Source organism: Erigeron canadensis, chromosome 7 (assembly GCF_010389155.1).
Source record: "Erigeron canadensis isolate Cc75 chromosome 7, C_canadensis_v1, whole genome shotgun sequence".
NCBI lineage: Eukaryota > Viridiplantae > Streptophyta > Magnoliopsida > Asterales > Asteraceae > Erigeron > Erigeron canadensis.
This window is the reverse complement of record NC_057767.1, coordinates 35,137,310-35,153,011: the sequence shown is the minus strand read 5'-3', so window position 1 is coordinate 35,153,011 and position 15,702 is coordinate 35,137,310. Positions and strand designations below refer to the sequence as shown.

The 15,702-nt window shown below is 34.8% G+C and overlaps 1 protein-coding gene across 2 annotated transcripts; it reads left to right on the top strand.

Moving 5' to 3' along the window:
• Window positions 1-5,141: 5,141 nt before the first annotated feature.
• LOC122608710 (probable F-box protein At2g36090) lies at window positions 5,142-11,512 on the top strand. 2 transcript variants are annotated; one of them, XM_043781805.1, is made up of 4 exons: window positions 5,142-5,314; window positions 6,909-7,573; window positions 9,389-9,678; window positions 10,161-11,512. In XM_043781805.1, exons 2-4 carry the CDS (start codon window positions 7,039-7,041, stop codon window positions 10,452-10,454), a joined length of 1,119 nt encoding a protein of 372 aa, XP_043637740.1. In that variant the 5' UTR covers window positions 5,142-5,314; window positions 6,909-7,038; the 3' UTR covers window positions 10,455-11,512. The 2 variants fall into 2 exon arrangements, with proteins under 2 accessions (XP_043637740.1, XP_043637741.1); XM_043781806.1 differs by having other exon boundaries at window positions 6,899-7,573.
• The last annotated feature ends 4,190 nt before the right edge of the window (window positions 11,513-15,702 follow it).

The following is a 15,702-nucleotide window of genomic DNA, read 5'->3' as shown; positions in this document are numbered from 1 at the left end:
TCTCTTTAGGGCTTAATTTAGGAATTAGTGTTGCTAATTATGAAATATTAAATCTAAATATGCTACTGTTCAATTTATCTCGGACTTTGTATTATTTATATTGTGATGTGATTTAAATGTTGATGTTTTGAATAAACTAGTACTTCTAGCCGGGTGTTGCCCCGGGAGAAAAATATAACTCTGGTGATAAAAGTTACAAAAACATTAAGCCGAAAAACAAAATCTCGTGATAAAAGTTAAAAATCATTAAGCTGAAAACTAAATATTTGTGCCAAAAGTTAAAAAAATAAAAGTTGTAATAAAAAGTAAAGAAAATGAAACTTTGGTAACAAAAGTTTAAAACCAAAATCTGTGCGGTAAAAAGAAAAACAAAAAGAAAACTTTCGGAGCGAGACTTTAAAAAATGAAAGTTACAGTAAAAAAATACAAAAAAAAGTAAAAGTTTTGTAGCAAAAGTTAAGAAAACCGGTTATACGTTAAAAACCAAAGAAAATGAAACTTTGGTTGATAAAGTTAAAAAACTCGAAGTTATGTGAAAAGAAGTAACGAAGATGAAACTTTTGAGGAAAAAGTTTAAAAATCAAAAGTTATGTGAAAAAAACAAAAGAAAAGAACAAAAACTTTAAAACAAAGCTTTCGTGACAAAATTTAAAAACTCAAAATTATGTGGCAAAAAGTAAAACGGAGAAAAGTAAGAAACAACGTTTCCGTGACGAAAGTTTAAAAAGTAAAAGTTACGTGGTAAAAATAACAAAGAAAAACACTTTTTTTGCAATATATTTGCTTTAGATGGGTTGTACCTAATGTTTAAGGAGTTGTAATTTAAATATGAAAGTTGACAGACGTTAAAAAAAGGACCTGATTTGTTGTATCTTTTATGAGTATACTTAACGATCGTTAAAGCTATTAATTATTTTTGTTTTATGTATGCTTTGGGGTGGTTGTACCTTGTGTTGGACCACTTGTACTCTTAGCTTAAGTAACTTTCCTCTCACAAAGGAAAGTTACTTTTTAGTATATACATATAATCAGATAATCTGAAATTGGGTAGGTGGAATTTTGTTTTTCCATATTGGGGGTGTTTGCCTTTTTATTTAAGAACCCCTATTAGTACCATTGATTTTTATTATTGTACCATTTATTACTACCAAAAAAGCAGACAGTACAAGTATGATAACAGAACTGGTAGATCAATCAAAAGTTTTGGTACGATTATCAATTCCCTTATGGGCTTATTTGTATTGTGGATAAATAAGATTTGCAAATTATACAATAATTTAATAGAGTACTGTAATAAATTTAAACATAAGCCAAAGTATTCGACCAAAATTATACATAAACTTAAAACAACTGTTAGGCTATCTTCAATAGGCGTCCTTGAGTTACAATATCATATCCTTACAACTTCTTATATATCTTTATATATATATATATATTATATATCCTTTTACCTCCAACTAAAAACAAAAAAAATATTAAGGACAGATAAAGGTATGCCCTTAGGTAAGAGCATCTTTCAAAAAATCCTTAGTTTTGGATAAAATTCAACGACAAAAGATATCCAAAGGTACCTAAGGACGCCAAAAACATCCCATCGAAGATAGCCTTATCTCTTTTGAGCTTTGACACAGTAATCACTAATCACAATTATGCCTGGAATGAGCAACCCACCATAATTTTATGCTTCACATAGAGAAAGTTTACTGGAAAGGTTGGATCAGTGGTAAACATCTTTGCCTCTGGAGACAGAGGTCATGAGTTCGATCCTCATCCCATGCAAAGGTTGAAGGACCTTTTCTACCATTTAGGTAGAAACTGGAGCAGCCTCTCTACTTAGGTAGAGGTAAGGTCTGCCTACATCTTAACCTCCCCCATACACCGTCGAGGTATTGGGGGCTCAAAACCCGTGGAAGGCGGCACTGAACAGTTACTTACTTACTTACTTTACATAGAGAAAGTTTACTCCATTACCAGTAACTCTCTTTGAATATAAGATTTTCTTTTGTTCTAAAAATTATCACTTTAAATTAAATATTTTTACTTTAATTATTTATATAATTTGATGTCGTCATCACTATCATCATTTATTGTCGCCATCTCCATCGTTGTTACAGTGTTAGGATATTTTAAATTTAAGTTAGTTGTGAGTTGTGACATTATATATGCATTGATATGCCGGAGATTTCATCAAGTTTCCTAACATTATCTCAACTTTTGTAGGTCAAGATGTAAATATGATATTTAAATTTTAATTTTTAAATTTAATTCAAAAATTGAGATGTGGTTAACTTGACCCGGGATCATATCCCCTATTTGTGATACAGTGATACCCTCATGCCACATTGGCACATTCCTCTCATTTATTTATGGTAACTACATCATCCAATTTATGACCATCTAATAAGTTTGTCACAAATTCAGACTTTTCCTAATAAATTATAAACATACCTAGACTTCATTGAAAGAAATGTTTATGAACATTGAATTTATTTGAATTATTACTCTTACTTTTATTTGAAGTTTGTTACAAATAAATTAGAATTAGAATTTTCAGTCTATGATATTTCCTTTTTAGCTACGTAATATCATTTCAGTCTATGAATTTATTTGAATTATTACTCATAGCTTACTTTTATTTGAAGTTTGTAACAAATTAATTACAATTTCTGTCTATGATATTTCATTCTACCTGATATCAATTTAAACTTAAAAATAGTCCTTTGTTATACATATGTACGTTTGTTTATCTTCGATTATCATGCATCATTTCTATGTTGCACTTGAACTTTATATTTGTTGATTAAAATCCTAGCTTTTTTTATGTTTATTTTTTGTTTGCCATAACCTCATACAATAAACATACGTAAACGACACATTCATGTTTCGGTCATACTCATATATATTTACACATTTTTAGACAATAATTGCGTATCAAAAGACGACTTGTAGCACATGGTGGGGATGCATATTATACTCGTATATATTATTAGATCATAGATATTCAAATATAGCCTGCCAAAAAACCCTTTCTAGATAGACTGTAGACACAATGAGAAAACATTGATTGATGATGGGGTCTTGATCATAAAGAGCATAACCATACCACCCCAATAATTTAATCGTGGTAATATGTACTTGCTTGATTTATTTACCTCTTCATCCTTAATGACTTTAAGTACATGAAACCACTACTATAAAGTTGGAGGCAGCTAATAAGTGTACTAGGATACATAAGGCCGGTGCTTACAATTGCGTCGCCAAGACTTTAGACACTATAGGCAGCGAGCTTCGGACGCTCGTGTCTTTGAGGAGAAGTCCTCGTGAAGAAGACTTGAGACGCTCCATGTGGGACCAAAGGCAACGGTTACTTTGAAAAACATTTTTTTTCTAACGGCTAACTTTTTTTCTTTTTATTTTTTTTATTTTTTCTATTTAAACACTCCAACCTTTTATCATTTTAACACACTAACATTTTATCACATACCATTTCATTCATCAAACACCACCAAAATTATGTCTAAATCATCATCAAGTGACGATTTCAAATTTCTAAACTCCACCGTTACGCAAATGAACACCCTATTTTATCTGGAGATCGCAGGCGCCATTTTTGATGTTTGTAACGAAGACGAAGCAAACGATGTTGAGTCAAGTTCACGTGTACCTCGAACCAGAAGGTTTTTATCACGAGATCATGCCGGAGCCGCAGTACGTTTATAGAATGATTACTTTTCTGATGCACCAACTTTCCCAGCCGATTATTTTCGAAGAAGATTTCGAATGCGCAAGCATATGTTTCTTCATATATGCGAAGATATACATAACTTTAGTGCCATCGAACCCCTACCCAAACATTTTCTGTTTTTCCAAAAAAGCGAAGCCGATTGAAACGGTAGACCTGGTTTTAATATTTTCCAAAACTGTACTTCCGCCATACGTCAATTAGCGTATGGTGCTAATGTCCTAGTGGATCATGTTTGACACCTTCCGGAAAATTACCGTCAACGTTAATTTTTGTATTATGTCTAGTTTCATACTATTTATTTTCTTTTATTAGGATCGTAACTTTTTTTTAATAAGTGTTGTAATGTTTTATTAATAATAAAAGTATTTATTTTAATGGTGTTTTGTTAATAAAAAAATATAAAAGAATTGATGATGTGGCGAAAAAGTCCTGAGAAAGCTTGCCTTATAGGCATGGGGAACCCTGAAAGGAGTCCTGCTGACGTGACAGTGAAAAGGTTGAAGGACTCTAGTCCTTATAAGCACAAGCCTAATTATCGCGTAAAATGGGTATTATGGATTTGTTGTTTACATATAACATATCATTGTATGAAACTAAGAAAAGGTGAATTGAAATGGAATACAAAAAGTTCGTTAATGAAATATCATCCATATTTAAATTTTAGTCATGCTCCAAGACAACTATTCATACTATAACTATAATGTGCAAAAAACCTTTTTAAAAATACATAATAAAATGTTAATTGAAGTCCGTAAGAATTCACTTTGACATGGATAGAAAAAAATGTGTTTTTTTATTAAAAAACTTATTCTTTGAATTTTATAACAAGTGATCTCATTCTAACAAAAATCCTTAAATAACATAGCATGGTATTCGCTGTAACTGCGGATCGGATACCATTAACATGATGCAAATGAAAAAAGAGAGATGTTGAAAGAAAGTTGCGAGTGTGAATAAATACAAATATAAAAGGGAAAGTTTTTTTTGTCGAGAGTAGTTTAGACATTTCTCGTGTAATTTTCAACGTGCGTATAGATATTCTGGAAAAAATGAAAATGAAAATGGAAATGCCGATAATATAGACACCTAGCCGAGGTAGTTAGTCAGTAGTGATCACTATCCATTGAAGCCCGGAGACGCATTTTCTGGACCCTCGTTATATAAATATCTACCAAACTATATATATATATATATATAGAAAAGTGAGTATGAGACTGTTATGCATCCAATTTGGATGAAAAATCCCTCACATACTAATATTTTAATATTTTAAATATATACATGACCCATGATTTTTATCATTTAAAAAAAGGTATGTGTGGGGTTTTTCAAATCATTTAAAAAAAGGTATGTGTGGGGTTTTTCATCCGACTTGGGTGCCCTAACAGCTCATATTGCCTTCCCCGATATATATATATATATCTTCTATAACTATAACTATCTAGTATCTACAAATACATATTGCTGTATCGATCTTAATTAATCGTCATCACCCTATTCATAATCTTCATTTTACTTCCGATTTGAAATTTCTGTCCGAACTTGATCACCAAGGTTCCAATTCTGAAGGTGCGTTTAATTATTATTATTATTGTTTTTGCTATTTTATGATAAGATTAGGTTGTGTGTTTAGGTGTCTGAATTTGAAATTTCTGTCTAATCTGAAATTACTACAAGATATTTTTTTTCCCTTCCCAGTTATTTTATTTTTGGTTGGGTTGTTTGTAATATAAAAATCTATTTATTTTAGGCTATAGCTATTGCATACTTAAAAACCACATAAATAAATGGAACTCTTGTGGTTTGAATCTTGCTAGGTACAATCTAGGAGTTAAAAAAGTTTTGATATTTTTGAAAACACTTTTGATATTTTTCTAATGCATATTTACAAAAGTTTTGATATTTTTGAAGACACTTTTGATATTTTTCTAATTTTTGATATTTTTTGAAATCACTTTTGGGAAAATCAAGATTGCCACGCAATCATCGACACCAAGTTCATACAAGATGCTAGAAAGTTGATTATGTTACTATGTTAGGACCCATTTTTATCAACTTTGGATAATTGTTCGCAAGTTAGAGTATGGTTTTGAGTCTCTGCATAGTGTATGTCATAATTGCAACAAGTATCCCGAGTTTGATCCCTCACTCGGCAACAAGAAGTATCCCGAGCTGTATTAGTTAGTTACGTCACCATGTTAACGGGTTAGTCGGGTGGACATGATTAATCTCACATGTGATGGGCCATAAGCAGTCTGGGGTGGGCTGACCAGGGTACCCAGTTTTCAGCCTCGTGGGGTGTATGACTGGCCATTTACGGACAGAGGTGATATAACTGGATTTTTGAAAAGTCCTACTGTATTAGTTGTTGTCTTGTTGATATAGGAGGAATTACTGACCTACAAATTGGTCTCGTGGACTTTGCCATTTTAGCCCTACCGTTGTGTATTATTTGTAGAAGTTTAAAGTGGAACCTTTTCATGGATGTTTAAAATGAATCTGTCTTTCTTTTGGCACAAAGGGACACCATACCGAAATGTTTTCGTTATTTGTACTCTTATTTTTTTTTATCTTCATTTCAATATATGTGTTTTTATTTTTTTTAATTATGTTTCCTGCAAATAGTAAACTACAGTAATCAGAAAATTGGATTTATATTCATTCTTTGCCTGAGACCTGTAAATTATTATTGCAACTTGAAATTGGTGTCATCACTTTGGACATGTATCTAAATACCCTTGTTATGTACCTGTACTCTACAACATCTTTACCTTATTTTTCCGTTTGAGATGATAATGGAACAAACGATCATGTCGAGATGAAAATTTGCATGTCTTTTCTTCTTTCATCCCATCAGTTGATTATCAGAAATTACTTTCATATAAAGTTAAACATTGCTATTTGAATGTTAAATTCACTCCGCTGTGTATGAGTGGCTTGTTTTCGGATATGTTTTAATCCCAAACGGGTCAAGACAAAAAAGTTAGCTATAATGGGAAAGAGGTCTAATGGGCCGAAATATTTCGAAGTGTATTTTTAATGCATACAACCTTCTAGATTGTTATTAACAATCGAGATTATTATTAATATTTGTAGCATGCTTAACTCCTTATCTGTTAATGACGCTTATTTGGAAACTTATTTGATAAAAAGGCGATTGCAGGTAACCCTGTTCCAACCTGAAGCAGTCTTGAGCTGTTATCCAACCCACCTGTTTTTCTACTGCTAGTTGTTCCTTTATCCTCAACTATGGTTGAAGCTATACCTTTTGAGATGCTTGAGGAACTTTGAAAATGTTGGTGGCACCAGTCGATAACATGGCTACATTAAGCAGCGATCTCTTCTATGACATACTAAAACGTCTCGATGGTGCAACTCTAGCAAGTGCATCATGTGCATGCGCGGCATTTAGTTCCATTTCTAAAGAAGAAAGGTTATGGGAAGACGTATGTTCTTCAATGTGGCCTTCAACAAAAAGGGATGATGTTAAAAGTTTAATATCGTCTATTGGAGGATTTAAAAAGTTCTACGCATTTTGTTTTCCACTTATAGTAAGTAAGGAGGTCCCCGAGTTTAGAGGGAGTGATTATTCTGAGTATCCTGATGAAGAACTTAACGAAGCCGAATATTATGGGGATTTTGATGAATTTGAAAGCGTCTCACCTTCTGATTTTGTATCGATTGTGGATATCAGATATAAAGATAAAACAATTTGCTCGGAAGTCATTTGGGGAATACCGAATGCGAATGGTGTTAATGGTTGGTTTTCAAATTGCCCATTTCGGATCGATCTTTTTACCTTTACAGGTAGAGGCGGTGATAACACAGGTACCTACTCTTTCTATAATTAGTTGTGGCAAAGTGGGTGGGTTGGGTGAGATGTGAAAGCCAGGTATTTGTGGTAAGTTGGTTGACATGAAACATAATTTGATCCAAAGCTGTTGAAGTTTCTAGAAATATATAGTGTGTAAAATATGTTATCGCAAATGTGATCCAGTATTAATAAAAAAGATTTTCGAGGCTTAATATTTTAAAGTCAACAGCAAGTTTTGACCCATGCCTTTAAGTCTGTTCTTTATCTTAATTTAATTGTTTCACCTATCAGAGATAAAGTGTTCCTCGAATTGCCCATTTATAAGTGAACGAGTTGAAACTTCAGCCTCTGCTCTTAACCAGTTACATGATTGACATCCTTTATGTTTAAATCATAGTTGCCAAAAGCGAAAGCAAACTCAAAGCGCAATGACCCCAAATGGGGCCTAGGCGAGAGGCGGAAAAAAAGGACTGGCCCGGGAAAAAAATGTGTAGAAGAGTATATATTTAGTGCACAACCAAAGCCAATATTCGGTGAATGCTGCAAAAAAACTAAGCAGGAAGCTTAAAATTCACATAAAAATAGAGAATCTATATGTAATCTCTAATACAATTATGTGAACCCAAGTCTAAACTAGGTGGTTTAATGAATAACTCCGAACATCTTAAGTAATAGTGATAAATCGGATACCATGTTTAAAATAAACTTTTTGTAGCTATAATACAACCCAAATCTTCATTGTCATATAGAGTAAATAGGCAGGAATTGCTCCCTATTGGCAGCCCCCATCATTCAGAACCACAGTTTGCAACAGTTGGCAGATTTTTGGTATAAGTATAGTACATTACATTGTTAAGTTGGTTAGAGGCTTATAGGGTCATCTGTGGACGATGCTTTAGGCAAGGCTTCTACCTAGAGGTGGCGAAATGAGTGGGCTAGGTATTTGTTTTGCTTTGAAAATAAAGCAAAACAAATAAAGATAGGAAAACACTTTTTTGTCCAATCTTTAATGTATTCTTTTGCTTTGAAAATAAAGATAATGGTATTACGGTGGGTTTTTCAAAAAAATAAAACGACTACGAGCCTTCAATGTCTCATACGTCAAAGATACACTCTACGAAGTTTCGACCTAGTTTACTCATTTGACCCATTTGAGATAAAACATAATCCAGACCAGCGCTCATAAGAAAATTGGCTGCATGTCCACCTCTAGCAGCATCCATGATCTAAAACAGGTTCCATATAAGTTAAGAATGCAATTGTTCATGATTTTTCACTTTAGACCTATGATGCACCGAAACTCCAAACAGGTAGGCGTATCCGTTTTGGAAACTCCATGGAAACGGAAACGCGTACAAACCGTTTCCTTGAAGTTTCCATATATACCTAAACGTTTTTGTGAAGCTTCCATAACGTATCTAATTAATATTAGAGTTTCAATGAGCTTTTTCTATTCCAAAAACGACGGTCATCTTGCGACTATGCATACCCCCAAACACAAACCAACTACATTATACAATTGAGATCACCATCAGGCTTTTTCTATTCCAAAGCTGATTAGTAAAAATTTAATTCGTGACCATCAAGCATATATTATAAAATTATACATATACACTTATACATAATGTCTCAAGTCTCGAGTCTCTCTCTATATAAAATCAATATATTTTTACTTTTTTATTTTTTAATTGCCGTATATCCTAATTTTTTTAGTTTTTGTGCCTCGTTCCCGTATCTCTCCCGTGCCGCTTTGTCGTATCCGTTACGGTGCTACATTGCTTTAGACATCATGTCTATATCTCCAGCTAAGATTATGCCGATCTGTGCAGGTGGCGTTACACTTAACGCATCTGATGGTCTGCCTCTTGTATTTTCCATGGAAAAAGAGCGGAAAGATGGGAAGCTTTGGCAAGAACTTTGTGACGGGATCAGGCTCAGTTGGATAGTCGTAAACACAAAATCCAAGCAAACTGCCAATTTATCGAGCTGGAGTCCATTGGGTGGTCAAAGGCATTGGCCAACTGACAAAGATTTCTTGCTACGGTTTGGGTCGATCCTCCCTGCTAAAGACATTCTTCCGTGTCAGATGGTGGAATGCATCATTGCCATGAAGTTTCAGGTAGAGGTTAACCCATTTTCTGTCTCTATTTGAATATCTTAGTAACCAGTGGGAGATGATATATACACAACAATTTTTGTACGAGTCAACTGTTTTACTTACATTAGTTCTTGGTGTAGACTTTTTGTGCAAGGGTAATAGTCTATTTCATATAAATTTAATCAGGTATTGATAAGACTTTTGTGCATATCACGTCCCATATTAAGTTAAATTTGATGATATATACCTAGTTTGATTGTTTGTAACATCTAACTATTAAACTAATTACATTGTCTTCTGCCATTCAGAATAAAGTCAAAAACCTTTCCTTAATGCCTTTTTACAAAGAAAAAGTGAAAAACGTTGTGTATTATTTTTCCAATCATCTATAAATATCAATGAAACTGTACAGAAATATTAGCCAGTTGACCTGTCATTTAAACCCATTTAGATATGTAACCCAAAACATCAACTAAAACTGACTATGTTTTATGCATATTTAGGTAACCGAGGTTAGTGAGTTTCAAACATCCCTCAAATTGACCGAACTTTGTATGCAACTGGGAGACATGGAAGGTGCACACATTAATGGAAGGAACAGTCTACTTGTTCTGAAAGAAGCTCTAAGCTCTGATAGAAGCAAGAATTATAGCTTAGCACTTGAGTCTTGTCATTTGTACTCAAAAGTGCAAAGTGAGATTAAGGAGGAAAAAATGAGATATGAAAGTACGTTAGACCAGCTGTGGATTTTTGGTGGCATCACAGCGTTTGTAACGTTATGCTCCTATATTCTGTGAATTCAGTTGAATGCTTAAATGTTATCTATGCCATCAATGCCAACAGAAGCCGTGCCCCTTTATCGAGAGCTGAATGCTTAAATGTTATCCATGTCATCAATGCCAACAGGAGCCGTGTCCCTTATCAAGAAAGCAAACTCACTCGAGTGCTACAGGATTTTTTTTGGTGGTACAAAGCAAGCAAATACTATTAATGAGCAAGTGCTATCTTGGCATATAATCCATCCAACATAGTGAAGCCAGATACTCTCAGTGGTGATATATTCAGCCCAGATGATGAGGATGTTCCTTCAGCTGTATTGACCCGTTCACCTGAGAAGGATGCTTCGGTAAATACCCAAAACAACTCTACAGAGCTTACCAGGGTAAAACCCTTTACCAAAAAAACAGCAACTCTACAGAATGTATTCCTCATATTAATGGTAACAATGTAGAATAGGAGAACAGTTTTCTCTCTATTGAAGGCCAAAGCACAATTAAGTTTTGGGTTAGAAAAGATATTTATTATTTAATTATGTGAATCTTTTGCATTTTTTAGGGCCTCCAACTCCTTTTTGTGTAAATATTACAACACGAGAGAGATAAAATACTATCTCTTCGACTCTTCTCACTTTTTGTCTTTCAAGTACAGTACATATAATGTTTAATTATGTAAGCAAGGTTCATGCGTTGGTAAACAAAGAGATTTTAGCATATGAGATTTGGTGGTGGGCTTTGAGGAATAACAAGGTGCGTAACAAGGTACAAGACACACCCCATGATATTGTCTCCATAGCTTACTTGTGGGTTCACAATCGTGACAAGGATAACATGGATTGGAAAGAATGGCTCGTGTCTCCATTCAGTATTACATAATGGTTGCTTTGATATCAGTTTGGTTGGTTACTGCTCTTTGTTTATTCATTGGGTGTATTCGTGTCGGTTTATCCCCTGAAGCATGTGTGGGATTATGGGAATGCATTAAAAACAATGCGAAGTGAAAATCGGTGGCCAGACCTTCGTTATTGGGGTTTTTTCTTCTGTCTCTGGCAACTGCAATTGACACAAATTTTTTCTAACCCTTGCATTTCTGGTAGTTTATGTGTTCGGGATGATTCTAGTCTATAGTATTGCATGTAGTCTAGATTTTTTGTATTGTTAGTTTGTAACTTAGACCTCTAGTACCTTGCTAGAATGATCTTTATCAATAAAATTATTATTTTTGCTGTTAAAAAAAAAAAAGCATATGAGATTTGACTTTTGTTAGTCAACGGAACAAAGAGATTTTAGCATATGAGATTTGACTTTTGTTAGTCAACGGGAATTAAGGGATATCAAGTTTCATTGCATTCTATAAAGCCAGGAAAGAATACTTTTATGTCACTCAATCATTATATAAATCCAAATGACAAACATCATCATCATCATAATCCTCATAGCAATATACAAAAATATATATGTTTTGTGATAGTAATTTGCATTTGTTTAATGGATAAAGTTTGACACAGTTTAAGATCCTACCTAGATATATCATCACAATATATAAACGTATAAATATCTATGAGATGCAAGTATTTTGCTGAGCACTGCCTTAGTACTTTCCTTGCTGCTACTAATAGTAAGTAGCCGGCTAGCAAGCGTGGACCCGGTTAAAACAACATAGTCTAGACCCTCCGTTGTGATATTCTGTCAGCACCTTCACAAAAAAAAAAGTATGGCTTTTGGCTTTCAAGTTAGATGGGGGGACGTTAACTCATCTTCCTTTTCCCAAGATATTGTAATACCATTTCTTCCTCCTTTGGCTTGGTTTTGTTAAATGCAGCTACAAGTGGTTTGATGCATGCACCCAAATCTTTCATGAGCGTCCTTGAATAGGGCTTCTTGCTGTAGTTTTTGGATGCCAAACGCATAATATCATAACCATGATTGCGAAAATGACCAGCCACAAATTCCTCAAAGTTCTGCAGCCATCCAACAACATCCATCTCATTAAATCGATATATTAACAAACTAATTAAACAGCTAAAAGAAGGCCAAAAAGGCAAAAAAAAAAAAAAAAAAACTTATAATCTTACCTTGGGTGGTTTGTTTATGATATACATCATTGTTTTCAGTGATTTTATATAAGCAGTCTCCTTGTACAGGAACGAAGCATATTTTCCATAAGAAGAGCCTTTCATAGTTGCATATGCAGGTTCGTTGAACAATGGATCAGCAGTCAAAATCCGATTTTGTATGGAGACCAGAAGTTGGAACATATTCGTAGTACCAGACACCCACATCGACTCACACCCACCACTTTTAGTAGGAACGTTCAAACGAACCTCACCACACTTGAACAGATTCGGATTGATACCCAGACCACCAGAGTGATAATGCACAAGCTGAAACACAATACATTCAAAGGGTTTAATCTATAATTGACATATATATGTAAGCCTCGAGTAGATATAATAATTAAGAAGAATACTAGAATGACATACAGGCGGGCTATCAGGATAGTTGCTTGGAAAATGCACATCAAAGAAGAAGAGACCACCCTGATAAGGAGTACCATCTGGTCCGATAATTACCGCTCTTAAAAGATCCATCCTCGATTCATAAGCCCTCACATATATGGTCTCTGTAACCATCATAACCCCAATGTCAATCATGGAAATGAATTACATGCTTAGATATATGATAAACTTTATTAAAAAAAAAAAAAAGGTGAATTGGTAGATATACGAAAGCAGAGCATACCAAGTAACTGTTCCTCAAGAATACTCAACTCTTCGTGCATCTTGCCAGTCCAGTCTTCTGGAATATGAAACATATAGACGTATGTGTATGAATGTAATGAAAGATAATAGCAACAAGTTATTATTAAGTGGATTTACACACACTTACCTGGTTCATTGCACTATTGTGGGCTGAATAAAAATGATCTGCATGGTCCGTTACAAACGCAAACTTCTTGAAGTTTTTATACCTTCTCAGAGCTTCTTCTTTATCAAGCACTGCCAACTGGCTACTTTCTGGATTATCACCATCCTGGTCCATTGGCACATCTTCCATAGAAAAAATACCAATACGCGAACTATGGTTCAGCTCCAAAATCCTACGAGTCGCTGATTCTGGTCTTGGACGACTAGCCATGAGCCTATCAATGTCCTAGAGGACCAGATAGAACAAGACACAAATGAGTTATAGTTAAAAGAGGACCATATTAAGTGCGGGATGGATGGTTTATAGAGTGGATTTCATACCTCCAGATGTCCGAATCTTGTATCACAATGATACAAAGGCTGCCCCGGTTCGAGTTTCATTCCCTGTTTAACTAGCACCTTAACTACCTTGCCCGGGAAGGAGGTTCTGATCTCCCAAGGCGCATAATAATAGTTTGAACCATCATGACATGTCTCACTATCCTGCAATTAGTGATGAAAAAGAGTCTCGGTTAAAAGTTAATATCCACCTTCCTCGACTAAGAAATACACATTGTGGCTGCTGAGCCACATTTGGCAGACCATAGAGCTTGCAAAATGAACACGTTAGGTAATGGGACAGGTTGGGCCCACACTAAACATCCATATAGAATAGAATTTTACAAATTGTATGCACTAATTCAATACCCTTTGGGCTGAGTCTGTCACTTTTTAGAAAGGTAGTGGCACTGGCTTGTAAATAGCTATTTAGGTAACAGCAAGCAGCCAAGTAAACAATTTCAACGGCTTGCAATCAGGGAAAGGCTGCTAATAACTGTATCAAACTAAAATAAATAAAAGATTTGAGAAGAGCGGGTGTTATGCAATCCTGACATTCCAAAGTAAAAAAGGATACACTCGAAAAACAGGGAATTGACAAGTTCTTCAAGTACTCTGACTGAGTAAGCAAGATTGCCGAAACAAATATAGTAACAAAAGAACTTTGATAAGTTGCAAGGTGTGTTGCATATTAGCATACTGCACCCCCAGGATTCGGAAAGTAGACCATAGAAGGGAAAGGAAAGATGTTAGTATACCTTGCTCTTTTTGTTCAGTCCATCATCAATGTAATCGTCAACCACAATGTTCTTCTCCTTAATTAGATGAAGGAATTCTTCAGTTTCATTTGCTCCGATTTTGTTAAATGACTCCACAAGGGGATTGATGCATGATGCCACCTCATTCTTGAACTCGAGTGAGCAGGTATGCTTGTAAACATTAACAAGACACCCAGCCTGTAGACCTTCCATATAAGCTTTACATGACCTTAGGATATCAGGTAAACACTTGCGAAAGTACCCAACCACCAAATCCTCAAAGTTCTGCATCATCCAATTAACTTTCCTTAGTTAACCTTCCGACACAAATAGGCCAGGAAACAAAAAAAATGGAAAAAGACTAGGAAAAGTCTTACCTTGGGCGGTTTGTTCATGGTATGCGCCATTGTCACGCGGGATTTTACAATAGTATTCTCGTTGTATAGCAATGCAAGAAATTCGCAAATGGAAGTGCCTCTCATAGATTCATTACAGTTGAAGAAAGGCTTTGGGTTGAAAATCAGAGTCTGTATGCAAATCAGAAGGTTAAGAATATTTGTGTTGGGGACCCACAAACGTTCTTCTTTTAAAGCTGTATCGAAAAGGCTCAAGCAGACTTCACTACACATTTTCAGATTTGGATTGATACCAAGACCACAAGAGTGATAGCGCACAAGCTAAAACAAAACAATAAAATAAAAATCACTCATTGAATAAGCCAGAGTAATCAGAACACACAACATGCAGATAACAGAAGAGGATCAAAATGACATACTGGGGGGCTATTAGTATAGTCGTTTGGGAAGAACAGATCGAAGAAGAAGAGACCGTCTTGATAAGGAGTCCCCTCTGGTCCAACAATTGCAACTCTCATAAGATCCATCCTCGGTTCATAAACCCTCACAAAGATAGTATCTGTAATAAAAACCAAAAAAAAAAGAAACTTGTTACTGGACTAATAATCTCAGAGTGTTGATCATTGTTAATTACTCGTAGCACATATATACTAAAGGAAAGGCAAAGTATATATACCAGGCAAGTGTTGCTCAAGAATTCTCCGCTCTTCCTTGATCGTGTTAGCCCAGTCTGACTGTACGTATGTATGAATTGCAAAAGTTAAGAAAAAGGCATTTATTTATGAATTTATGATATACGGATAGGGTAGGATGACAAAAAGAGACGATTTAATTACCTGTAGCATTGCAGCAGGGGGAAAAAAGATGATCGGAATGATCAATGACTGTATCAAACCTCTTGAAGTTTTCA